The sequence below is a fragment of the Rhinichthys klamathensis genome, unplaced genomic scaffold (genome assembly GCF_029890125.1).
Source record: "Rhinichthys klamathensis goyatoka isolate OS25496 unplaced genomic scaffold, OSU_Roscu_1.1 h1tg000152l_1, whole genome shotgun sequence".
Lineage (NCBI taxonomy): Eukaryota > Metazoa > Chordata > Actinopteri > Cypriniformes > Leuciscidae > Rhinichthys > Rhinichthys klamathensis.
In genome coordinates this window covers 625,943-653,556 of record NW_026606687.1, presented here as the reverse complement: position 1 = coordinate 653,556, position 27,614 = coordinate 625,943, and the positions used below count along the sequence as shown (strand labels likewise).

General features: G+C 38.0%; 2 protein-coding genes across 5 annotated transcripts; one reads left to right on the top strand and one right to left on the bottom strand.

Annotated features, from left to right (window-relative positions):
• Positions 1-734: 734 nt before the first annotated feature.
• sphk2 (sphingosine kinase 2) lies at positions 735-11,173 on the bottom strand. 2 transcript variants are annotated; one of them, XM_056258485.1, is made up of 8 exons: positions 11,024-11,155; positions 9,399-9,449; positions 6,881-8,408; positions 4,874-5,023; positions 4,650-4,744; positions 4,184-4,299; positions 1,849-3,580; positions 735-1,585 (listed from the first exon to the last, which is right to left on the bottom strand). In XM_056258485.1, exons 3-8 carry the CDS (start codon positions 7,332-7,334, stop codon positions 1,523-1,525), a joined length of 2,610 nt encoding a protein of 869 aa, XP_056114460.1. In that variant the 5' UTR covers positions 7,335-8,408; positions 9,399-9,449; positions 11,024-11,155; the 3' UTR covers positions 735-1,522. The 2 variants fall into 2 exon arrangements, with proteins under 2 accessions (XP_056114460.1, XP_056114459.1); XM_056258484.1 differs by lacking the exon at positions 9,399-9,449 and having other exon boundaries at positions 11,024-11,173.
• A 1,593-nt stretch (positions 11,174-12,766) lies between these two features.
• On the top strand, positions 12,767-24,350 carry cnot3a (CCR4-NOT transcription complex, subunit 3a). 3 transcript variants are annotated; one of them, XM_056258481.1, is made up of 19 exons: positions 12,767-12,901; positions 13,518-13,578; positions 13,729-13,796; positions 13,915-13,989; positions 14,248-14,337; positions 14,536-14,664; positions 14,758-14,853; positions 15,026-15,239; positions 15,367-15,494; positions 15,635-15,685; positions 15,944-15,994; positions 16,081-16,996; positions 17,417-17,522; positions 17,623-17,764; positions 17,939-18,023; positions 18,286-18,484; positions 21,947-22,079; positions 22,164-22,289; positions 22,967-24,350. In XM_056258481.1, exons 2-19 carry the CDS (start codon positions 13,554-13,556, stop codon positions 23,063-23,065), a joined length of 2,733 nt encoding a protein of 910 aa, XP_056114456.1. In that variant the 5' UTR covers positions 12,767-12,901; positions 13,518-13,553; the 3' UTR covers positions 23,066-24,350. The 3 variants fall into 3 exon arrangements, with proteins under 3 accessions (XP_056114456.1, XP_056114455.1, XP_056114457.1); XM_056258480.1 differs by having other exon boundaries at positions 15,020-15,239; XM_056258482.1 differs by lacking the exon at positions 15,944-15,994 and having other exon boundaries at positions 15,020-15,239.
• The last annotated feature ends 3,264 nt before the right edge of the window (positions 24,351-27,614 follow it).

The window sequence follows — 27,614 nt, the reverse complement described above, 5'->3', positions numbered from 1 at the left end:
GATACCAAATTTATTAGATCACTCTAAAGCATGGTACAACAAAAGGAAGGAAATATAGGGAATGAATAACAAAAACAAATAACTGGCCATCTGATTGCAGCTGAAAATCATTTTGAGTGCCCAAAACAACTAGATTTACACATCAGCCGATGCTTAAGAGCTGAGGACAGCCGTGATCAACAGAAGCTGAAATTATTGCACAAGAAAGAACTAAACAGCCGTTCGGAAATACCAGTCGAGTCATTGGAGTTAAATATTATTTACTAATCATTGCAAATTCAGAAATGAGAGCAAAAAGAGGTTGCAATTGTCAAATTGTGGTCCTTTGTAAAATGAAAAGGATAAAAGAAATGCAAATAGGGCATTTCTCCAATAAATATTTAGGTAAAATTCAAAAGTACTGGAAAGGCTCCTTTGCGATCGTAATCAGCTCCACGGCTGGACTTTCAACAGTTCCTCTTGCTCTAGTGACGCGGTGTTAAAAAATTGTTTTGAGAGAAATAGACTAAAATGTTATCAAGTTACTGAGATCACTAAGAATCTTTCAGGAAAAGGATTTAAAGATGCATTGGCAGTTGATCCCTAACTTCCAGTTCTTTCTTCATTTCTCTGAATAAAAGTAAGCAAACACTATGCAAATTTGTCTTAACTCATAGAAGACATGATAGCATATGCTTTGATATTAACGTGGAACTGAAAGTTTTCCAAGCTTTCATTCTATATTCGTTATATAGCTAGTTATCAATTAACGTCATCACCATGATTGTTGCATGCTTTTTTTTTACACTGTCTAGCAATGCAATATATATCATAACAGTCCATGTTTAAAGGTTCCGAAAATACCTGCAAAAATTGATGCAAGAACTGAGAACATTTCTGATCAGTCTCATCAAAACAATGGTTTCCAGAGCTGGACGGAGACTTATCTCAATGTAGAATGAACTAAATTGCTAAATGAGGTTTCAGATTAAGTGTGACACTAAGAAATTATGTAAATTAAGGAGGGTTGCACTTAAAGTTCAGAGATGGATAAGGCATTCCAGGGGTACCTATTATGCAAAATGGGTGGAGCCATATTTGAATGTGGGTGTGGCAACCTAAAAGACAGCTTTTGTTCTTAGTGTTTGTCTGTGTATTTTTTTCACTCTCTGAAATAAGGCAAGAGCACTATTGAGAATCTATGCACAAATGCATACTAAAATGTATACACCATTTGGACACATTCAGTTTTGCCATTTCCTCTTTTATGTAGACATTGCTGCATTCTCTCTCTGACTACAGTGAGGGTAATCCAAGTGTAATCCTACAGTCATGCAATAGGCCGCAAGTTTTCATCCCTTCGTTAAATTCAAAATCACTCCTTGCATATGCAGCTTGAATAAGCAATCCCTTAGTTAATCCCAGTAAAAGCAGTGATTGCAACTGCCGGCTTTCTGTTTCTCTCTCCCCCAATATGCTGATGGCAAAATGTTATATAATCCAGAGCGTCACGCTAATCCTTGCCCGTTCAGTTCCAAACAGGTCAGAATCTTGTAATCTTTATTCCAGAGTCTCCAACAATCAAACGGGCTATGGAGGGATGCACCTGGGACAAAAGAATGTGCAATCAGAAAAGTGAAAAAAAAAAAATCAATTTTAAATGCTTAAATAGAACTTAGGCATCACAACATTGTTAAATCGTTACAATATATTGATTATGAGATTTGGTAGTGTTATTAAATTATCAGTCTTCAACATTGTTAATCAATGAAATATCAACATCAACTATATCTTTAATATCATTATCAGCTGATAACTAATGTGGTACTGATATATTGTGCATATACCAAACCCTATACTTCCACTTACCTGTGCCTGCAGTGGCCCATAGGGCACCAGCTCTCCATCTACAGTGAGGGTTCCTCGTGGTGAAAGCGGCTGAAGGCGGAATGCCCGAGCAGAAACATGACTGACGTAGGGAGAGCTTAGAGACATATGAGCTCCTCTCTCCATTGCTAGAAACAGTCTAAGCAGCGTTGCCCGGGAGATACCAGCCCGCACAAATGTCAGATGGATCAACCCATCATCAAATCGAGCCTGAGGCGCAGCGAGAAGATCTGCTCCCAAGTGGGACTGGTAGATGGCAAGCACTAAGACAAAATCACCCTCAATAGTGACCCAGTCACGTGTAGGGAGAGGCTGGTCCAGAGGAGGTAGCAGATCATCCTCTGGCAAGTTGATGGATGTCAAGTGATGACGGTTCTTCAAGGGTCCTGCGGGCTCTGCAAGGTCAAAGTTGAAGGAAGGGGTCGGTGAATGAAAAGAAGGCGATGGGGAAGACGAGCTGGGAGTGTTGGGACGCGGTGCGAGATAAGAAGAGTGGGGAGAGGCGCAAGATGGAGACGAAGGAGGGGTCGGCGAAAGGGACAGAGAAAGGGATGGAAATTTTGGAGGGAGAGAGTTTGAATGTGATTGGTGGAGAAGGGAGAGGGGCCGTGGTCGTGAGGGGTTCTGGTTCTGGTCCATAGTTTTAGCTTTAAAAGCTTTGAAAGGAGACTGGCGGAATGGAGAGGAGGAGATGGTGAGGGCTCGCTCGCGAGACTTGTCCAGAGGAAAGGCCTCTCTCTGAAAGTAGGTGCCATTTATGTCTTCGTCTTCCTTCCCATAAGCTGCCACCTCCAAGTCTTGGTCAGTGTCAGCACCAATTGGCTGGCTGAAGAAGGCATTAATAATCTGACTAGAGGGAAGCGAGTTTTTACGTAATGTGTGTTGGATGTCAGGTGGCGTCGTCTGATAACTTTCGTCACACTCATTTACCTCATCTCTCTCACTCAAATCTCTTGCTTTCATCACTCCTTGTCCATCTATATCATCCCCACCTGATTTATTATCTTCTTTTCCATTCCCATTATTTCTGGCTATGTTGTCACACTCTTCCCTTTCGGTTGATTCAGAGCTGGTCTCTGACGTCTCTTCCATCTTTTCTTCTGCTTCCACCTCTCTCTCTCTGTCTTCTGCGAGACTGCTTGCTCTCACTACCCCAACCCCTCTTGCCCTCTCTCTCCTCCTCTCCCTCTCCCTCTCCCTCTCCTGCCTCTCCAGTTCTCGTTCCCTCTCTCTTTCTCCATCTCCTTTACGGAGACTTCTTTGTTCACTCAGGCCCATGTCAGAGCAGGTGCGGTGGATGGGCGTGCGACAAAATCCCTCCAATCCTTCGGTAATGCTGCGTGAAAGCGGCCTTCGGGGCAGCTGAGGCATGGCATCGGGGGACGGGTTGACAATACCGGGGGGCAAATAGGAAAGACGACCCTTATAGGACCGCAGAGAAGCCAATCTCACCAGTGTTCCCAGTGTAAACCGTGCTGAGCCCAGCCCTCTGTAGCGCTCACTCTCTATGTCCACGTCAGACACAAAACCCCAGGCCACAGAAAGGAAAGAGAAAAGCCTCTTGGGTGCAGGTGGGTGCCCATTCTGATTGGATGTGGATGATGAAACACATGGGCTGGTTGTAACAGAGACCAAGTCCATCGGTTTAACCCCACCCCGGCACAGCAGAAAACAACAGTTGAGGAGGAGAGGCTCCCGAAGGCACATGTCATATCTGAGAGACAAACAAGAAAAGAAATAGAGTCAATCACATTTAGAACAAACAAAAAAAATCCTACATTTTCTTACTTAAAACATGGCTCAAAAAATTATTCAAATATGGAAGTGAATCAGCACAACAGAGATTTTTTCTGAGAGTGTAAAAGTAGGTACATTGCAACCAATACACCTACACAGAGCAAACAACTACTGAGAAAATGTATGAAACTCATCTTAGTAAAAGGAAAGAAGTTTTCTTTAACTGACACAAAGATTGTTTTCCTTTTAAGTAATAGCAAGCTTCAAGAGTAAGCAAAGACCCTTAATTTGTAGCAGCATGTAAAAAAAAATCACAAAGCATTTTGCAGGCTTGCAAACATGCCTGAAAAACAGGATTTAAAAGGATTCTCACAAATAAAACCTCTGTCATTACACACAGTTTTTTTTTGCGTACGAGGGCTCAACAGGAAAATAACAACATGTGTTTGGGATGTGGGTGAGTAGATGACAGAATTTAACATTTTTGGTCAAACAGTTCCTTAAAAAATAAGGGAGGCTCTCTGAAGAACTAGAGATTTTCACACAATGTGTCCCAGGTGAGCTCAAGTAGATTTCGTACCCTGCGTAGTGGTTTATGGAACCAGAAAGTGCATTTCCAGAGCCACAAGGCAGAATTCCCACTGGAGTTTTTATAGCTTGTTCCCAATCTGGCCTTTCCATAAGGCCATTTATCACCTGCAGAAAAAGGGAAACAGATTAATACTTAATAATCTTATTTTTACATACAAAGCCTGTGGTAGATCAGTCAGCTACTACAGAAATCAAACTTGTGTCATTCAGAATGTTCTACACATCCCCGGCCCCTTCATTTATTTAATATTTTGGTAAATGTTATCATGGTTTCAGCTACCAATAGAGTATTGTTCTCAACCATTTAATGTCTTTTATCATGTTTTAATCTATTACACAGGATTCCACAGACTTTCCAGCAAAATTACCAAACAAATTTCCTGCAAAAAGTCAGTAGATTCTATCTGGGATTTGTACCAAGTTAATATATAATGTAACAGCCACATGATATTCACCTCGTGCAACAGTCCGTCTCCAGATACAATGATTATTCCGTCCCATTCTTGTAGTGAGATCTCTCTGATTAGCTCACGTGCATGATTCTGACGCTCTGCACAACAACAAAAATACATGCATCACATCAGTTCAATGCAATAATTCAGATTCTGACAACTGTTGGTGTGAGCGCTTTTATTCTGAACCATTTGTAGTCAACAGCATGTGTGTGTGTTGTTCTTACCTGTCTGTATGAGGTTGTAGCTGATGTTGGCTTCTCTTATCATTGGAAGTATGTGCGTTTGACACCATTGCATTGCCTGACCCCGGCCACTGAATGGGTTCACCAGCAGTAACAGTCGACGGGGACGGGGCAACATGCTTTTGCAAAATTCTGCACAAGCAAAAACAAGCAAGAGAGGATAAGACCTTTATTCTAAGGCTTAATACTAACACTAAGCCAGTCCTAAACCATCTGAAAGTAGACATCATGATGTTTTAGTGGATGTGAAAAATAAGTAAACCTCAAGAACACATATCTGACCTTCATTTCAAAAATACTGATAAAAAGAGAATTTAAACCATCCAATTGTTAATGGATCATTTCAATTCTATTTTTTTTTACAGTATTTTTGACATTTTTCCAAAAACAGAATCACTTAGTTTCTTACATTAACAGTTCAACTGTGTGGTATCTGAGAACATTTCATTATCTTCTGGGATTTGAGAATTTGGGATATGTCTCACCTATCCAGAGCACAGTGCATGTATAGTCCTGATCTTAACCTAGATGTTATCTGTTTGTTTGTTTTGTAAGATTGAAGGCTTCTTCTTTGACAACTCCCCATCATGTGGGGCAAAGTGATGCCGTTTTCTTTTTTCAGATGACTGATTCATGTATTTTTAAATTAAACTGAGGCAAGACATTCCTGTCAATTCCTTGATGTTAAATTTTCCCATAAATGTAAAATTAGTTTCTCTTGATGAAACAGCTGATTGTGAAATGTTATGTTTCAGTTTTGTGTTAATTATAGTTTAACCAATCAGTATAACTGAAATTATGATTAAATGTCCTTATATTCAAAACAAAATGAACAAAATACCCAGTTTTAAAGGGATAGTTCACAAAAAAAATATTTTGTCATGATTTACTCCCCCTTAAGATTTTCCAAACCTGTATGAATTTCTTTCTTCTGCTGAACACAAAAGAATCTATTTTGAAGATTGTCGGTAACCAGACAGACGGTAGCCATTAACTTCCATAGTAGGAAAAAAATACTATGGAAGTCAATGGCTACCGTCCACTGTCTGGTTACCGACAATCTTCAAAATATCTTCTTTTGTGTTCAGCAGAAGAAAGAAATTCATACAGGTTTGGAAAAACTTAAGGGGGAGTAAATGACAATTTAAAATTTTGGGTCAACTATTCCTTTAATGGAGTGCACTTACATTTTCACACCACTAGACCTGCTAATCTGAATTTCTAACACAAATTACAAGCCAATTTTTTTTTAATCATATAAACGGTATTTTAATGATTTATTGAACTGCAACAACTAGCACTGACAACTAACTACAGCACAGCAGTTAACAACAGGGACAGAGCGACAACACGCAGCATCTGTTTAAGTCAATAAAGCCGGGTGCATTGCTACCGAATGATCTGCACTACTGCACTAAGGCTGTATTTTCCCTGCCACAGACCCACCCATTCTCTGACCGTCAATGACAGCATGTGGTACACATTATGATTGAAAAAACAAAGGAAAAAGGGAAGGAACAGTTAAACTCTTACACAAATAAATGCACAGACATGATTCATTCTCACATAAATTTAGCTCAATATACAAGAAATCAAAGTGTCATCCTATTTACAAGACATACTAATTAACAACATTAATGCAACAGCAATGACTCAGACGTCATGAAGAATTAGCAGCATCCGGCATCCATTACTTTACTATTATTTATATCTTCAGTTTTCAATTGAATTTTAAGTTTAAGTTGTAGTAATTTTGTTCTTAAAATATTTCTATTTATCTTCAATTTACTTTTTAGTTATAGTACTTCAACTTAAATTTATTTCAGCTAGATGGCAAGGGAAAACGAATTGTAATGTATATTTTTTTAGCTGCATCTGAATGCATTTTTCCATCAGATAGGCTTCAGCGAATGCTTTCCCACAAACATAAGCACAATCACACGTAACTACTGACAAAGCATCTGTGAATGATCAAACCCTGACACCCACCTGTAGTGGAGCTGACATCCATCCCCCTTAGCAGGCTCTGTATAGCAGCGTTCCATTTTTCCGCCTCAGCTCTGCTCTCTGCCAAGTACGCCCTCACCTGTCTATGTCTGGAGACGCCCTTCCGACGTTTACCCGGAGGGTACCAGTAAAGCACCAGCAAAGGAGGGGCCGGCAATCGTGGGCAGCTGCATCCGGTCAGCTCTGCCAGTGGCAGGAGCAGCCTGGACTGCTTCCCCGCACGTGGAGACAACCGCTGGACGTGGACGTGAGTTGGTGTGAGGGTCAGGGCATAGTTGGTGGAGGCGGGGCTGGAAGGTAAAGATATGCCTCCAGGACTGTTGGGGCTGCTGTTGCTGTTACTTCCACTTCCCCCTCCGCTACTCCAACCGCTGAACTGTCCATGCAACAGGGCCTCCTCGGTCATGGACGGGCTTTCGGGGCCTGGGGAGCGCATGTTCAATGTCTGGCCTCAAAAGTATCTTTGGACTATACAGCTTGAGTGCCTCATGCAGAGGTCTTTCTTCTGTGTTGTAGTGAGATGACTTTCTGGACGGATGAACTAGACTTTTTTTTGAGATATTTTCAAATGTCTCAGCTTTTTTAAGCCCAATCCATGGGCTTTTGGCATAAACTTAATGTTACACAAGTTATGAATGATGAAAGTGCTTCAACAGGTGTCTATTCAAAACAAAAAGAAACTTCAGCAGGCTTTTCTATCCCTGATAGTGTTAAATCTTTCCCATCAGTGCATTTTGTGCATAAATCCTCTAACTATCATCTGATCAAAACACAATACACAAAAGAGATTTCCAGTTTAGTATCTCAACAAAAAACAAAGACGCACAAATAAGCCAGATTATTTGCTTTCTCAAATGTGTCTGACTTCGCTGGCAAAATATGAGAAAATGCATAAGTCTTTTGTCAAGATTAAACGGATTTGTGTGTGCGTCTACTTAAATAATCATTAAACAACATTTCTTAAGTTACTAACAAGACACTTTCTTACAAGTTGTTTAAATAAAATTGGAAGCACAATTTCAATTAACAATGCATTGTTTTAAGGTCAGAGAACTTACAGATGACTAAAAATAAGCACACACTAAGGTTATAATAACCCTATAAATGCTACGAAAATGTTCAGTGACAAACAAGGACAGAGAGCAGAGGTAATGGCCGGGCCGAGGATAGTGTTTGAGAAGAACCAAATGAAACCTTATCTAGGTGGACAACTAAAAATACAGTTCCTATCCAAAAACAACAAGGTTGAGGAAGCGATACAGATGAACTACTGGTTTTGGTCTCAACAGCATCAGAGATTGTAGTAGTGCTGGGATTTCATGTATTCTAGCTCACCCAATAAAAAAATGCCAGAAAATCCAGGATTTGATATCCATGAAAGCTGAATTCAATCCTTGCAGGATAGTCCTCAAAAAGGGAAATAAATAAAACCCAGAATACAGAAAGAGGTGGAGTGCTGGAACAGGGTCTCAAGTCATAGTTATCCTCTTTATCCACTGTTATAGGTGCCCTGCTACATAGAGAAGGTTTGGAGAAAGAAAAAAGAAAGAAAGAGAGAGAGATTACCTTTCGAAGATTATTCTACATCTTACAAAGCAATATAGCTCAGGTAATATATTATTCTGAATAGAAGTTTAGGACCTTCTGTTATAGGCTACAAGATACTACCAAAAAGTTCAAATGTTTGGACTTGGTCAGATATAATATTTTTGATTATATCATTACAATTTTACAATAACCGTTTTCTATTCTAATATATTTTAAAATGTATTGTTCCTGTGAAGGCAAAGCTGAATTTTCAGCAGCCATTACTCCACATGATCCACCAGAAATCATTCTAATATGTTGAGCTGGTGCTCAAGAAACCTCTTATTATGATCACAGTTGAAAACATTTGAGCTACTTAATATTTTTGTGGAAATCACAATACATTTCCCCCCAGAATTCTTCAATGAATAGAAAGTTAAAAAGAATAGCATTTAGTTTAAATGGAAATATTTTGTAACAGTGTAAAAGTTACTGTCACTTTTATCAGTTTAATATGTCCTTGCTGAGTAAAAGTATTAATTTCTTTAAAAAAAAAAAAAAAACACACACACACTTTTACTGACCCCAAACTTTGGTGTATCTCATGTATTAGAACTCAAGATCATCTTTGCCCTTTTAATGGAATGTGTTGTTAAATTGACCCTTGACCTGCACCTAATCTTACCAGACTTAAGTAATCAGATAACTCATACTGCAATATCTTCAAAGGTCTGACATCAGCAAAAAGGAACATGCTGAACAATACAATTATGTTTCTCAACAGAAAGAGTGTGGCAACCGTTAGTATGGATAAATGTGAACAGATGGATTTACAGTCTAAATACAAAGTTTATAATTCAAAATGTCCAGGTGCCTGTGGTTTGCCACTGTTAGGTAACACAAATATGCAGAGCTGTGTCATTTTGACCCAAACAGAGAGAGAGAAAAAACAGTCTGGGGTGGAATTACACACCTGTCCGGCATCAATCTTGGATGACACCACATGTAAATTCCGCGATTGTGCCTGAAACGCAACACCAGGAAGGTGGATGAGTTGAAATCTAATCGCAATTTCAACTCAATGGAGAACAGGAATGTCTGAAATGCGAACTGACAACATATTCAACAGATTAAGATCTCATAGTACAAGTTTATGGCGGACAGGAAACGGCTGCAGTTGAGCGGCCCAATATATAGACAAATAGTCTATAAACATCTTGGACGAGACGGACGGCTGTGTAGGATGTTTTAGCTGTAGTTCAACATCTGCAGACTTTGTTTTGGAAGTCAGCAATTAATGCTCAATGCAGAAATATGTGACTCTTATCACAGCAATCACACACTTTAATTTTCTTCCGGTCCTGCTTGTTAAGACTCATGTGAAATCAATGCCTGGCAGATTTCCATAACTGTTAAAAAAAAAAAAAAAAAGAACAACCACCCTGTGATGTCCACTTTGCCCCCTTGTGTCCTTGCAAAGTTGACACTGTCAAGAAAGCAATATAAGAAGACCAAAAGTGCATTCCTCTCTAAAGCTTCACCTTTCTAGAGCCAAAAGAGTACTGTTGACTGTCTGGGCTTCACACACGTGATTGCACACTTTGTCCCTTTTATCAGCAAGACTTTTTACTGCATCAATGGCATGATAATATTATTCATTCAGATCCACTAAAGCAATTTCGAATCCTTTGACTTATAATTAATCAGCTCTGACCTCACAGATCGTAAAATAATAATAATTTTTTTTTTTAAAGCTGATGACCTTTACACAGTGTAGGTCATTCTTTAGGCAATCAGTTGTGAAATCTATAAATTCACAGGCCTACAAAAAAAAAAAAAACCTTAGCAATCCAACTAAGCAAAGGTAAAAAAAAATACAAAGCTCTGTTTGTCACATTACAAATATAATAGCAACCTGAAAACAAAGTGTCTCTTGAATGAGAGTGAGACAGGTGGCCAGTCAGCTGTCACAGTCACACTCATTTAAAACTGTTGCAAGGGGGATTTTAACATCCGAGTGAACTTGTATTAAATTATGGATTTACATACAAAAGGCTGCTCATATGAGATTTGGGAATTATGATGCATGATCATAAGTGGATGAAAAATCAAGCTTATATGCTATCTTAAAGGACTATCAAATGAATTACAAGCAAAACGTGAGTTCAAAAGATCAAAGAAACTAATGGCAAGGAAATGAATAAGTACAACTGCAGTTTCTTAGCAACTCAGAGCCAAACTCGCATATCAACACAGTTAACGTTAGCTGATGACAGGCCAACACAGGGAACTAGTATATCATGATATGGGTATGAGTGGACTTGTTTGTGCTTAACGGAAGCAGTTATAACCTTAAAGGTGGTAAAGATAAAACACTGTTTTGTCGATGAGAATAATGTACTCAGAAAACATGTTGTTATTGTCATTTTAAATAGCCAAGCCGACGCGGACCTCAGAGACATCAACCTGAAAAACGGATCTGTTTCTGTTTAAATTCTTCATTAAATGAGGCGTCCTAGAAACTTTTATGTGTCTTACGGGGTACAATGACTTTAATAATAGTAATAAACGACAAAGCGAAAGTAATACCGGACTTACCTGTTTTTTTCTGTTCCCCCTACATGGCGAGTTTTCCAGCTTTCCAGAGCTGTAGGGGAGGCACGAGCGTTTTCAGGAAGTCTATCGACGCGGTGGGCGGAGAAAAGCGGGTGATTGACGTGATCAACGTACAATCATGAAATACAATCCGTCTGGCCAGCCCATATCTAGGCGATAAAACACTCTTTTGCTCAATACTCCCCAGTACTATATTCAGTGCTGAAAAGCGTTTTTGCTACATACATTGTTTCTATTTTGATTGTTGATGAGAGAGATATTTTGCATTAATTGTATTGTAAATATACAGATACTTACAGATAAAATATATCCGACCGTTATATTCACATATACAGTCACGTTGTGCACATTTAAAGTTAAATCATAGATATAAAGAAGAAAATGCAAAATAAAGAAGAATGATAAAAATATATATAATACATATATACATACATTTTAGATCACATTTGTTAACAGATGATAACAGAATTAATTTTATAGTTTATTTTTTTTATAAGGAAACTAAATTAAATTTGTAATAAAATCATCATAATTGAATAGTCATTTATATAGTTACAAAAATAATATAATTCATATTAATAATATAAAATAATTAGGGCTGTCAAATGATTAATCACGATTAATCGCATCCAAAATAAAAGTTTGTGTTTACATAATATATGTGGGTGCACTGTGTATAATTATTTTATATATATAAATACACACACATGCTTGTATATATTTAAGAAATATTTTCATGTATATACTGTATATAGATTTATATATAATTTTAATTATATATAAATATAAATATTTTATATATAAATCATATTTTTTTCTTAAATATACATGCATGTGTGTGTATTTATATATATACAAAATAATTATACACAGTGCACCCACATATATTATGTAAACACAAACTTTTATTTTGGATGCGATTAATTGCGATTAATCATTTGACAGCCCTAAAAATAATATAATAATAAGATTTTAAATAAATTGGCAAAACCAAAATAAGCGAGGGATTGGTTCAAGGTTTCACAAAGAGAACATTATGTAAGTATCTGCATGGGTAAAATTAATTAATTAATATTAAAGAGATCTATTTTAACTCATCTTCCAAATTATGTTATTAAATAGATCCAATGAGAAATGGTGGAGGGGGTAGAAATAACATATTCTAATTTTATAATTTCAATTATTTCTAACAAATAAGTGGTGAATAAAATTATAATGTATTAGTAGTAGTAGTGTAGTTATAAAACAAATCCCATAGGACTAGGGCACATAACTATATACATTTTTATCAATGCTATTTTGAATGTTGACATAAAATCTGAGTAATCAAATAAAATTCCATCATTATTACTCCATCATCTGACTTACAGTAATAGATTCCTTTAACAGTTATAAAAAATAAATAGATTTTTCCAGTTATTTAATTTTCCTATTCAAACTGGTCCAATTGTTACAAATTAAAATATATATATTATTGGAAATAAAAATTGTGTTAAGAACATGCATAGACTGTAAGGTTAAGGGTTAAGACCCCAGGATAAATCAATTTTTGCGAAGATAACGGCCTTTTTCCGTAAATATAACCTTTGACCCAATATTTCATCCAATTGGATCAGCGGTCCAGCGGAAATGGTCACAACTTGAGAAATGATTGACAGACATTTTTAACGAATCATGAGAACGCAAAAAGAAGAGAGGCGGGAACTTTAGCAGTGACCAGTGGGCGGAGTCTGCCGTCCATCTTTAATGTACTGGACAGAAGGGACTGTCGAGCTGAAAACATTACCAAATTTGAAATAAGTAATTGGCGGATATTTTGGTCGTGGCTGTCACATAGAGATACTGACGCATTTGAAAAAGGTATACGACGAATGTGCATTCAATTTAAGAGTTGAAATCCCCCACAATTTCTGTTGGAAAAACTATATGTGTGTGCTAGCAGAGCGTTAGCCGTCAGCGCTGCTCGACATCACAACAACAGCAGCTTAATCCATGTTAACTGCATAAATAAGCAGTATACGGTCTATATATACTGACAGGGTGACATTTTATCAGTGCAGATGAGATATGGCGATGAAATGCTGCTGATCTAACACGTTAGCATCAGCTTGGCTAGTGCTCAGTGATCAGAGGCTGCGTAAACACTGGTTATGTTGGCGTAACGGTATACGTGATCTAAACCATGGGAAGGATCCATTAAAATTCTTGATAATTTCTCTTATTCTGGAGGATTGGAAAGTTACGCAAATAAAATTGCGTGTATTTCTTGACCCGGAAAGCACTCGAGTAAAGCATAACTTTGAAGTTATTATTCGTTTTCGGGATTCAGACAAATAGTGTAACGTCAATCGAGCAGGATGTTTTGATATCATTTTCTATTGAGATGCGATTTATCTGTCAGGAGCTGTAGAAACGCTTTCCATCTGCTTCACACTGAATGCTGTGCAAGTTAACAGTCTCTCTAATGTGCTTGCAGTGACAGAAGGCATGAAGACAGTATCATAGCGAAGCCATGGCTGATAAGAGAAAACTTCAAGGTAAGACATTATGATATGGAAAAATATAATGTAATTTTCTCTCTACTCTACCCTGCCACAACTGCTTGTACACAGCAGATTCTGTTCAGAGATTTTACTAAATCATCATATCTCATGATTTATGCATAACCATATGCTTTACACAACCAGGTGAAATAGATCGATGTTTGAAAAAAGTTGCTGAAGGTGTCGAACAGTTTGAAGACATTTGGAAAAAGGTGAGATGTTAACATCTCAACACCTAATGCTTAATCCAAATAAATGAATAAGCAAAAGGAATCGCTCACCTGTTGTCATATTTGACACTTTTATTAATTAATTTAATTTTATACTCAGCTTCACAATGCAGCCAATGCCAACCAGAAGGAAAAATATGAGGCTGATCTCAAAAAAGAGATTAAAAAGCTTCAGGTAAGAATGTGCTCATCTGACATTTAGTTTATTTTAAGGCTTTCTGGAATGGTGTGAAAATGCACAAGCGGAATAATAGAGATGCATTCCTTGCTGTCGGACTAGATATTAGCACTCTAGGAACACTGCTTGGCCAAACAATTTAGAGAAGCGGAAGAAACCGTTGAATAAAATTAATTATTGTACACTTGCTTTAGAACCAAGGGAAAAAGTGTGTTCTCAATCAGTATAATTGTTCTCACCTGTTTTTCTTTTTAGCGACTAAGAGATCAGATTAAGACATGGGTGGCATCCAATGAGATCAAAGACAAACGGCAGCTAGTGGAGAACCGCAAGCTTATTGAAACGGTAAAAGCACATTGTCGGATTCCTCGTGGCTCTTTTATTTGAACACTCTTGTCACAGTTTCCAAAATTTCTTTTATACTTTTGATAAAAATATGAATGCATTGTTAAGACGTTTAAATTCATTTTTAGAAAATATTTTTCCCAAGTCTGATCCGGCAAGCTTGAAGCCCTTAACCTGACTCTGTCTCTTTCTCCTCAGCAAATGGAGCGCTTTAAGGTGGTTGAAAGAGAAACCAAGACAAAGGCCTACTCTAAAGAGGGGCTGGGCTTGGCTCAGAAAGTAGACCCAGCACAGAAAGAGAAGGAGGAAACGGAACAGTGGCTCACGGTACCAGAGGGCTCACAAATAAAAGCGGGGGGTTGAAAAACTTTTAACAGGATGTAAGCAGTGCAGTAATAACATGATTTCTCTCTCTCGCAGAACACAATAGACACTTTGAACATGCAGGTGGACCAGTTTGAGAGTGAAGTTGAGTCCCTCTCTGTTCAAACACGAAAGAAGAAAGGAGACAAAGAGGTCAACAACATTTCATTTTTTTATTTCCCCTCCTTTCTATTGACCACTTTCCTAATTTAGTATAGCTTGATTAATTTTTTAGCCTTCCTTTTTATGCTTTCACTATTTTGCAAACACTCAACATGTTCTCGTATTGTTCTTTTCTGTTGTTTGTGTTTGCCTTCAGAAACAGGATCGAATTGAGGAGCTAAAGAGGTTAATCGAAAGACACAGGTACCACATTCGTATGTTAGAGACCATCTTGAGGATGCTGGATAATGATTCAATCCAGGTTGAAGCTATACATAAGATTAAAGATGATGTGGAATACTACATTGACTCTTCACAAGACCCAGATTTTGAAGAGAATGAGTTCCTCTATGATGATCTGGACTTGGAAGATATACGTAAGTCTGTGTGTTTTTAGTAAAGGGTGTGTGGACAATTTGCGTTATTTTAAATGAAATGGCTAGTTGTTGACCTACTGAACAACTGTCAAGATAGTCACATTTACAAACATCTCTTTCTCTCTAGCGGCAGCCTTGATGGCCACATCTCCTCAGGGCCAGATGGAAGATGAAATGTTCCTTCAGTCCAGCAGCACACCGACCTCCACCACTTCCTCTTCCCCCATCCCTCCATCTCCTGCTACGGGCCCAATGGTAAACTGCTTTCTTTTATTCTGCCTCATGTCTCTGTCTAGTCTGCAAAGTATCTCCATCATAATCACTCCATTAATCATGCTCTCTTAGCCACAGAATTTATCGTCTTACTATATTTTGTATGTGAATGTTTTGCTCAGGAGATTTCAGAGGATAAGAGAGGTCGATCAACAGACAGTGAAGTCAGTCAGGTAAGACTGTAGTATCTGTTAAAGGTTTACACTCACATGTTGTTTTAAACCTGTATGACTTTATTACAGTGGATGGGGACTGAAACTTTCACTATTAAAGTAATTGTATGGGCACTTAATATAATATGTATATAACACATGTTGTATAGACTACTTTTATGGTTATTTTCTTCCTTTTTGAAGCTTAAAATGTCCTTTACATTTGCATAGAACAGAGTGACCAGAATGTTTTCAGAATGTTCTTGTTTTGTGTTTCAGAATCATACAGATTTGGAACAACATGAGGAAATGACAGAAATGTCATTTTGGGTGAACTATCCCTTTAAATTGCACGCATGCTTAATAAAAAAAAGATATTTGTGTTTCTAACCTCATGGCTTTCTTGCTTCGCTCAGTCTCCTGTGAAGAACGGAAACCCATCTCTCTCGTCCTTTTCTTCATCTGCCTCCTCTGGCTCCTCCTCCTCCTCTTCTTCGCTGGTTTCCATGGCTACTGTTGTCGGGGCCTGCACAGCGGTCTCCGGGGGCAGCAACCTGCTGGGAAGCTTTAGCAGCGCAGTGCAGCAGCATTCTTCTCAGTCTCAACAGCAAGCACAGGTCAAACTTTCCTCAACATCTGCACCCTCAAACAACACACCTAGCCCACCTAGCTACCCCACACTACCTGCCTCCACTACTTCCTCTCTGCCCAGTTCCAGCACATCTGGCTCAGTTACTTCCAATTCCCAGTCCCAGGCTTCAACAGTTCCTGGGGTCGAGGGCTCTAGACTGGGTTTGGGCCTGGGGAAAGGGGGTGTGACGGTCACCAGCAGCAGTAGTGTGGCTCAGATGCCGGGTCTGGGCATGGCAGGCATGTCTGGTTCTCTCAGCACTATGGCAGGACTTCTCTCAGGCTCTACCCCTGCCCCCTATGCCCAGGCAGCTGCAGGCGGAACAGTAGGTAGTGCTTCCAGTGGTCCAGTGGGGAGCGGCAGTGGTAGTTCTGGCATATCTGTACCGAGCGGAGGTGCAGGGGGTGCAAGCACAGGCGCGACCAGTAACGGTACGGGTACAGGGGCAAGTATGGGCTTGCTAGGGTCCAGTCCGGGTCATGGAGCCCTTACCGGAGGGATTCTGAACCTGGTACCGGGGCAGACGGCTCTCCACGGGTCTGCGCAGGTACCCGTAAGCCCTGTGGGCACAACACCTGGAGGAGGAACTGGAGAGAGCCTGTTGGGTGGGAATGGAAGCAGTTCTGTGTCGAGTGGAGGAGTAGGGACAAACGTAGCGCCTGCAAGACCTCCCAGTGGCCTCAAACAAAACGGAGCAACCAGTGAGTGCTTTTGAGTCTGGCCAACTAATGTCTCTTTATATAGCCCAAAGGTTTTTTTTAAAACTTGTTCAGTAATGATGATTATAATAATAAAATTATTGTTATTGTTTTTTTGTTTGAATTGTTTTGAATTTGTAATTAATAATAACAATAATTATTATATTTATTAGTATTTTATTTTAATTTTTTATTATTATTAATCTCTTAATTGTTTATCATTGTTATTTTTTTAGTTTATAATTAATAATAATAATTGTTGTTTACATTTTGTTTTTATTATTTTATTTTTTTAATTTATTTATTGCTGTTTATTTTTAATTTATATATATATTTTTTAATTTATTCATTATTATTTATCTTTTTTTTATTGTTTTTTTTAATTAATTTTTCTAATGCAGCATTTTATTTTTCTCCATACAGGTTATAGTGCTGTGGTTGCAGATAACACACCAGACTCCTCACTCAGCAGTGCCAGCCAATCACAAAACAGCCATTCCACGTCCTCAAGCTCATCAACCAATCAAACGTAAGTATACATCCACGTATCTTTGAATTGTAACTAATAATAGTAAAATTATTGATTGATTGTCACTGTCTTTCTCTCTCCTACTTCCTCTGTATTATAGTCTGGATAATGGCCCCAGTTTATTGAGTTCTATCACTCTACCCCCCTCCTCCCCATCACCTGCTTTCACTGACAGCACACCTGGTGGTGGGAGTCTGCTAAATGGCCCACACTCCTATACACCAAACACAGAGGCCATCAAGGTGTGTTTTTTCATCCTGGCTAGACTACATTCAGTCTGTCAGTGGTGCAGAACTGACACACCTTAGCTTAAAGTTTCTCAAAAGTCACCCCCATCAAATACAGTGAAATCAGCTTCCCATAGATTGAAAATGTGCTTTTTATTTTAAAATGTAATTCCATTTTGTCTTTCACAGGCTCCTGAACCACCAAGCTCTCTAAAAGCTATGGCAGAGCGAGCTGCACTAGGATTGGCACTGGATGTAGAAATCGCACCCTTAGGTACCTCACACGCTGTGCACCTAACTAATCACTGGAAATAGTTGCTCAATTTAGCCTCTATTTGACTGAGATGCATTGTTGTACGTTGTGCAGCCAACTATTACGCCTCAGCATCCTTCATTATACCAAGCTTCTGATAAAAATGACTCAACACACAGAACACCCTGTCTAACTACTCAACTGCAGTTAGTGTGCAAGATTAGGCATTATGTAAGGTACAGAGCTGGTATAATCACAAACACTAAAAATGTCTTTCCTTTAGAGCTGTTCTCAACATCCTCAGCTCCATCTGGACCCACAACGGCCCCTCAGCCAGCTGTTTCAGAGGTCAACCTGCCGCCATCTTTAGGGGCCTGTCCGCTTGGTCCCACCCCCCTCACTAAAGAGCAGCTTTACCAGCAGGCAATGCAGGAGTCAGCATGGACACACATGCCTCACCCATCCGATTCAGAGAGAATCAGGTACACATGCTGCTTGCTGGTCTAAATGTAGATTGAAGAGCCCATATTATGCCTTTTTACAAAGTCTTGAATTTGTTTTTGGGGTCTACTTGAATAGGTTTTCATGCTTGGATGTAAAAAAAAAACCCAATTATTTTTTACATATTTTACATTGTTGCTGCTAGGGATGGACAATATATCTGCCACCATATCGTTATCGGCCCGATAAGAAAACTTGGCCGATGTATTAAAGCTGATAAATAAAGGATTATTTCCTTTAGCTGAGACATTTCAGATTTGCATTGTTCACTATGAATATGCAAATGGGTGTATGTATATATATATATATATATATATATATATATATATATATATATATACACAGGGCTTGACATTAACACCTGCCAAACGCGGGTGCATTTCTACGGAGCCCCTGATGGTGGAAAAAATTTGGGATGGGAGAATTTTTTTTAATTTCAAATCATTTGCGTTCCCCTGAGAAACTTTGCATTCCCTCGCAAAGATATTTGTTAATGGAGCGTTTGAACTTGGACTCAAATATAAAGAAATGCGATCAGTGCTTAACTCGAGGAGTTCAGTGAAGTTGACAATATATTCGAACTTCCCGGATCAATATTCGAACTTCCCGGATCAATATTCGTGAGCTAAACGTTGTTAAAAGACAAACTACACCTATTTACAATCACAGTAACCTAGAAAACTCAATTGTCCTCAAAACGAGCTTTATAATATAAATGTGTCTCTTAACCAGGCAATTGAGAGACATGTCTAAATAAGGGAACGTCTGCAAAGTGCAAAACCCTTTTGCACATTTGATATTATTAAACATATTCAATAGCTTCACTGTAACACTGTACTGTCATCAAATTCAGTTCACACATCACTGCTCTCCTGCTGGTTATACTTAGTTTGATAAACTGCATTTGGTGTGTTACAGTTAAGCTATTGAATATTTTTCATAATATAAAATGTGCAAAAGCAGTGTAGTATGACCAGTGGGAGACCATTGATGTGTAAACTGAATTGTAGTGTAACATTGAAGTTAATGACTATTTTTGTAGTCAGGTTTTTTGGGTTAAATTGCACTTTGCAGACGGTCCCTTCGGACTTGTTTCTCAGCCGCCTGCTCAGCGATTAATTTATATTATAAAGCTTGTTTTGAGGGAAATTTGGGTTGTAGCTCGTTGTCTACGTTACTGTGATTTGTAAATAAGTGTAATTTGTGTTTTAACAACGTTTAGCTCACGAGTTATTGATCCGGTGTTGTACCGAAATTCGACTCCCCTGACAAATCGCACTCCCCTTCGCGTGCACAACGCGTATTTATGTGGGAGGCGCGTGCACGCGACGGGGAGTGTGATTTGTCCGGGACTCCCGGGAGTCGGAATTCGGTACAACACTGGGAAGTTCGAATCAGTGATGATAGCTATATATAACTCCTTGAGTTAAGCACTGACATTAAACAGGAGGTGTCTGTCCGAGCTCACAACAGGTTTTGCGTGGGAACGCAGAGTTTTGCGAGGGAATGCAAAGTTTCTCGGGATAACGCAAAAGATTTGGAAAAAAAAATCCCCCCATCCCAAATTTTTTACACCACCACGTCCCTTTAGGGCCTCCGTACATTTCAGTGTGGCGTGTAACGCAGTCACTCCTACTCGCCACTTTGGCTGGTTGAATTTTATATATCCCATCCCTTTGCTCACTCGTTTCATTTGCTCCGGATGAATATTGTTACTGTTACAGGGCTTGAATTTCGGCGTGTGATTGCGCGTATTGCGCTTAATTTGACTTATTCCCGCAAGTGCACGCACAGAATAATGGGTCCCTGCGTCAGGTCTTAAAGTTACAGCAGCCCTAATATAGCCTACCGGCTGCCAAATTAGGAAGTTATCGGAATCATGAGATAATATCTATATGGCAGTTTTTCCCCATGGTAATCTATTTCAAAATTGTGGCCAGTGAAAATGCTGAGTGGCTAGTAACTTTGGAAAACCACTAGCCACAGTGGCTGGTGAGCAAAAAAGTTAATGTCGTCAAGCCATGTATATACGTTTGGTTAAGTTAATTGACGCAGTAGTAAAGCGCTTCAGTTTACCGTTGATCATCTTTAGCTTCAGCAGTGCACGGCATTAATAACTATGATTGGGACTGTCATATTACATAATATTATAATGAGAACACTATTATAATAAAACAGCATAATTTCAAAATCAAATCATTTCATTATTATCCATGCTGAGGCTATTTCATTTGTTTATCCATGCCACATTATTTAATTATTGAATTAATTTTAAGGAATCTTACACTGGTTCACCATAGGCTACTGTACTATATATGTGTGATTGTATGTTGAAGTGCTTGGGACATGGCTTTTACTGGTGAGACTTGTAATCAGGCTCTCAAAAATGATATAAAGATTTAGATTTATCGGCGCATATATATGTCATGGCCGTTCAAATATAAAGAATTATCGATCATTGGCATTAGACAAAATGTTCATATCGGTGCATCCCTAGTTGCAGCACTTGTTTTCCCAGTCTGTCAGTATCGTTCTGGGGTGTGTTTATACAATGACGTAACTCACTGCTTAACTACCATAGTTTGATGCGTCGTTGAAGAATCAACTAGCTAGTCACGACTGTTTCTTGTACCCGCAGTGTCGCAAATTGGTCGTTCAACCACGTTGTTTAATGATGTCACCCAGTCGGTGGAGTTATTACTAGTTTTAATTAATCCGTTTGAGTTCGAATTAAGACCAGAATTTTTGCTATAAATTGTAGACATGTCGTCTGAGAACTATTTCTCATTTTTCTCAGTTTATTTCCAGATTCAATCATAGGCTCCTTTTTACATTCTAGAGCACGTACGCACATGCGCACTCTTCAAAAACGGTTCTTTAGATCTCTTGACAAACTAAAAGACGTAAATGAAATTTTTATATATTAGAAATAAAAGATACAGATTGTACTGAATGCCAGCTTGCTTACTTTGCTCAAGATAAGGATTTATAAAGTCCACATGTCATGGAAACAAGACACTCTTCTAACCACAGGTCGAGAGCTGTAGTCCCAACCATGCAACTTTGCGATGCTCTTTGCGAATGTTCGTTGGAACGATGGTTTCGGGAAACATCGACTCATTGAACTATGCTGATAACGACAGAACTTGTGACCATAGTTGGCTAACGATGCTTTTGGGAAACGCACCCCTTTTTATTTCCTGTCACTTTGAAGCCCTTTCTCCCGAAAAGCACAATGTGCTCTGATTGGTCGGCTGGACAAGTGTGCTGTGATTGGTCAACCGCTTCGGGCGTGTTTGGCCCTTACCATAACTGCAAGTTTCATACGGAAATAACACACTACTATTACTGAACTCAGTCAGGCCTCACCCTTTTCTGCGTATGCCTTGGGTGGGAATTATTTAAATGAGGAATATAAAACCTTTTTCTTTTCCCGTCTGTAGGCAGTACCTGATGAGAAACCCCTGTCCTACACCGCCATTCCACCACCAGGTGCCCCCACATCATTCGGACTCTATTGAGTTCTACCAGAGATTGTCCACTGAAACACTCTTCTTCATATTCTACTACCTGGAGGTTTGCATTTATTACTTTTTATAAGCATGTCTGTTGGATGTTGCAGTCTTCCAACTCTTTCTCTTGGTTGTATTTTTCCCTCAGGGCACAAAGGCACAGTACCTGTCGGCCAAAGCACTGAAGAAGCAATCGTGGAGGTTCCACACCAAATACATGATGTGGTTCCAACGGCACGAGGAACCCAAGACCATCACTGATGAATTTGAACAGGTACCAACCCAACACTGTTCTCATGCTCATCACTGAAGACAAACATGGCAAACTGAGTTTAAATTTCTAATGCTTCATGTAGATTTGCCACAATACCAGTTTCAGTAGTTGATACCAATACCAGTAAAAGTGAACAATGAAAAAACAATACAATTTTTATAAATATATGTATATGTATATATATATATATATATATATATTACTCACATTAAGGCTACAAGCCATCATTTTTTTATAAGTAGATATTATTTTTTAAAATGAATTTACACTATTGATCAAGAGATTGATCAAGTCTTACACTCACCAAGGCTGCATTTATTTGATCAAAATACAGTAAAAACAGTAATATTGTGAAAGATTACTTATTCTATTTGAATATATTTTCAAATATTTTTTTTTCTATGTTGGCAATTCTTTGAATAAAAATTTCAAAAGAACAGCATTTATTTCAAACAAATCTTTTGTAACATTATAAATGTCTTACGGTTGAGGTTAAGTTCATGCATCATTGCTGAATAAATTATTTCTTTAAAAATCTTATGTAATCTTTACAATAATATTTATTTGCTTTATTATATCCCTAGTTCCTGTGATTGTATTGCATTAATAATATGCTTTTACTTCGTTTGGAGACTTTGAACTTGCTGTTTTAATGAATATTCTTTTTCTGTCTGTAGGGCACGTACATTTACTTTGACTATGAAAAGTGGGGCCAGAGAAAAAAGGAAGGATTTACGTTCGAGTACAGATACCTGGAAGACAGAGACCTGCAGTGACTGAAGGAGGACAAGACAGAGAGAGAAAGATTGCTACGACAGAGAAAACGCTGCTGTTGACATTCCGAGATGAACTCCATGTCGTGGTTAAAGTTGGATGTGAAGTTGGCCTTTTTCTTTAAAAGAGAGAGTGAGTAGGGGGTCGAGTGCCTGTTTACATGCAAACATTTGAACCTCCTTTAACTGAGTCTTTATCCCCATCATTTCTGTTCTAACTGAAACCCCCCACCTAGCCAAGTGACAGAAATTAAAGGAAACGATTTGGTTTAGGATGCCACAGACAAAACATTTTGCTCGTAGTTTGTGTTTGGTGGAGTGCTGCATTAGCAAGTCTTATCCTTTTAGATGACATATACTGACTATGGTGTATCGGCACTATGCGAGAACCCGAGTTTAATGCATTGATTGGTTGTTCTTAGTTCATTGAGCCCCTCTGGGAGTGTTTAGGCACTGTGACTTAGCCTTGCGAGATAACGTGTCGACCATTAAATTGCTATGCAATTGAATTCCTCTCGACCTCCCTACCTTTATCATTACCTAAATGTGGTTTTGCTTGACCGCAAAAAAGTTGGCGTTGATAGGAGGGTAATGTTCTGTAGCATCTATCTTAAATATGTTCACAAGCAAGGTGGGTTGACGTTGTCAGCCTTCAAAGTGGCGTGTGATTATTTGTCTGTTAAACATGGCATGAGTGATCTCACTTCAGAAATATCTAATAAAAAGACAAAATTTAAAATATGTACAAGTTAAAAACCTTATTTTTCTTTCTTTCAGTGTCCTTTTTAAGTTGTCCATGGCTGAATATTTTTGTTGTGTGGAAGTGTGCATGTAAAGTAAAACAAAAACCTTCCCCAAATTTCCTGTTATTTTTGAAGTCACATCTTGAATTTATTCTCACATACTCTGCTGGACAGTTTCCCTTATTAAAACTAAAAAAAAATCATTGTTCCGTTACTCCATTTATCAGGCAAAGCTTTTTGAAACACCCCACATTGTGACACGATCCCATGCGACTTTCCATTCATTTCAGTTTCCTCTTGTTTAAGGAGAACAATGGACTTGACCAACACAAACTGATATAAATGTGATGAGATGGAAAAGTATTTTTGATGCACAGGGCAGCTGATTGCATTTGTCTATTTCTCTCCGATAAGAAAACAAACACCATCATCCTTGCCTTTTTGACATGGACAGGACAGCATGCGATTGTGATGTCGCTTTGTAGGTTGAGAGGAAACAAAAAAACAGAGTTGTAAAATTTCAATAAAATACTTTTGTGATGCAGTGTCAGTGTTCTTGTCTCCATTAACAGGTGGCTGGACCTCATACACCATCTTCATGTAAATAATAAAAAACATCCACCAGTTGCGCATCAGGGGAGTAGGGGGGAGGCTGCAGACCTGGAGCCGGCAGATATACGCCCCTGGCAGTTTTACGCCCCGGCAGTTTTACGACCCTGTTGTTCCTGATGCGTCCAGTAGAGGGATATACTGCGAAATAACATCATTAAATCGACGCTTAATAACCCGTCCATAGACTTGACAATTTTGTGTTTTTTGTTCATTTAAATATAAACGTTATAGTGTAGATCTGCACGGATTAAATTATCTGTTTAACAAAAAAACAAAGGGGGTAAACGGACATCAAAAGAGACTGAATTAGGGTACACAAATATGCAATATTACATTTTGTCAATATAAAAACATGTAAGGTTCTTTACAACAGACTCAATGATATTATTTGTTTTATAAACCTTTGAGTTTAAAGGTTCTGACATTTTCTTAAAGGAAGAAAAAAAATGAACTTTATGTCAGAGGAGAATATTCTAGAATCAGGATTACTTTGAATGGTTCTGTCTTTATGAAGATGAAACTTGCCCAGAAGACAAAGTAATAATACCGTATAATCAAGATTAACATCGTTAGAATTAAAATCTGACAAAAATAGATTCTGTCATTTGTATGTTAAATAATCTGCTAAAGTTATTGTTTTTTAGCAATGATGCAACATTTATTATTTATAAACGATTAGCTCGATAGAGCTAGGGTAGGTAGATATCAATTCATATATATATAATAATGGATGGGTCTATAATGTATTTTGACAGGTTTCTGTTCTATCTGGCTTAAACTTAACTAACCACGTGTAGGTTTAGCTTCCCCTATCTTCTCTACTCAATTTAAAATTAATTTTAATTTTAATTTTCTTTTGTTGCCTGTCTTCAGCTTGGCCTCTTCTGGTAAGACTCTGTTTACTCCTTGCATTAAAACATACTCCACATGGTTTATAGAGCAATATTACAGTAGATAATGGAAATATGTGAATTTTTTTTACAGTCTATGGTGTGAACACACAAAAGACACATTTATAATAGGTATGTAAATCTCTCTCTCTCTCTCTAAGTACAGAGTTAAACTGCACACTCACTCAAATACGTTAAAACACATTACAAACTTTCCCCATATGGTTTGAATGTAGATTCTGGTTTGAGTTGTTTCTTATAAATGAGATGATCTAATTATCTCATTTACATCTTAATATACATTTTTTCTTAAAATAGCTTACTGATCTGGACTCAAATGTAGGGTATGTGCACTTAATGTGGGTTTTATCATACTCTGTCTTTACCAAGTTCTCTTTAACTTGGATCTCATAAAGGTGTGTTTGCTTTAGCTACTTAAGGAAACACACACACACACACACACACACACACACACACACACACACACACACACACACACACACACACACACACACACACACACACACACACACACACACACACACACACACACACACACACACACACACACACACACACACACACACACACAGGGACAAGGTCAAATTCACCATGGATGTCCTTTTTAACTTTTTTAATGTTTCATTTTTTAATGTTTCATCAGTGAGCAGGAGCAGTTAAAGAAAAAAAAAACAGTTAAAGAAGAGTGGCAAACCATAGGGGAGTCATCATAATTCATAAATGGTGTTAATAAATATTTTTTGGTGAACAACAATATTGTCTATATCTTCTAAATGGCCCATGGAATTTTAGAAAAGGGATAAATTGTGTTTGTCTTCATAAAATGCTGTGTAGGACACTGTTTTGTAGCTGTATGATGACCAATAGAATAGTACAGCAGATATTTAATCGAGGATCCATATTATTACACGGTACTGCATGTCTAATGGGCTAAATATGGTTAATATCTAAATGTGACTTTATATAAATTCACAAAAACATATTTCACTCAGTCTCCTGTATATAAAAACCTATGGTGAATTGGCCTATAACTGCAGTAGGTCATAGCATCACCTGTCATAACACATAGTTGATCCAACTATGTGTATTTTTAATTTTTCAATTCACAAAAACAAATAGTCTTCTGTAGGTTGAGTGAAGAGAGTGAAGCCCAACTGAATATCTACAGAAAATTGAATCCGTGGAGATCTACACTGTAACGTTTATATTTAAATTAACAAAAAACACAAAATTGTCAAGTCTATGGACGGGTTATTAATGTGTAAGCGTCGATTTAATTATGTTATTTCGCAGTATATCCCTCTACTGGACGCATCAGGAACAACAGGGTCCTAAAACTGTCGGGGCGTAAAACTGCCAGGGGCGTAAATCTGCCGGCTCCAGGTCTGCAGCCTCCCCATATAGCATCAGGGTCCTAATCACTGTATCAGGGTTAAGCAAAAAAAAGAAAAAAACTATTCCGTTTCTTCTCCTCCGTATTACACGGCTCCTTACCAAATAAATACTTAAATGGCCATGAAATATTGGTTATTGCGTTTCAGTTTTATGTGAGAAAACAACAGCATAGCATACAAGTCAAAAGCATTGTTTTAGTAGTATACTGAAATATATTAATAGACTAGTCTGCATTTGGCTAATAAGGTGTGTAATAAAGCATAAAAAGATCATGACTATTTAAATTGTTTAATATTCAAAAATTAGTAAGCACCACTTCAGTCAACTCATCTCAAATGCGCTTCTCACATAAAAACAAAACATTTTTCAAATGACATTGTGTTCCTTGGTCTACCATTATGTAAGAGTTGAAAATGTAACTAAATTAAAAAGTATTTCATAAACATGAAATGTTGCTTAAGATAAATGTGACACCAGAATTTCTTTCAATATACCATTTTGTTTGTTAAACTATTTGTACACCCAGCATTTACTTGCATTATAAAAAATTGACAAAGCCTTTTGACGTTCAACCTTTATTTTGAAAATGAAGTATTCAGATATTTAATTCATGACATATGTGATTGCCCCTATATGTACATGGGGAAGACAGGTCTCCTCTAATAGGAAAGATGGAAACGCTTGCATATTCAAGCATGTTTTATGCAAACATACTAAACTAAATTATTTTGGGAAGCGTTTCAAACCATTTTAAATGTAATACAAGTTTCCTCAGGGAAAGAAAATGCATCGCACACACAGAAATGAAAAAGGACTAGTGACAATGTTGGTACAACTAGACGAGCAACTTTATTTAATCAAAATGTTGGCCAAAGAGGAAAATGGAAGAAA

Bases quoted from the DNA above. Each gene is read 5' to 3' on its own strand.
- sphk2 (XM_056258484.1), bottom strand. From the start codon at position 7,334: ATGCGCTCCCCAGGCCCCGAAAGCCCGTCCATGACCGAGGAGGCCCTG. The intron at 4,300-4,649 runs GTGAATATCATG...CTTTTTCTGCAG, and splicing joins GAGACGGACTGTTGCACGAG to GTGATAAATGGCCTTATGGA. The intron at 3,581-4,183 runs GTACGAAATCTA...TTTGTCTCTCAG, and splicing joins TCCATAAACCACTACGCAGG to ATATGACATGTGCCTTCGGG.
- cnot3a (XM_056258480.1), top strand. From the start codon at position 13,554: ATGGCTGATAAGAGAAAACTTCAAG. The intron at 15,995-16,080 runs GTGAACTATCCC...TGCTTCGCTCAG, and splicing joins TGACAGAAATGTCATTTTGG to TCTCCTGTGAAGAACGGAAA. The intron at 18,485-21,946 runs GTACACATGCTG...TCCCGTCTGTAG, and splicing joins TCCGATTCAGAGAGAATCAG to GCAGTACCTGATGAGAAACC.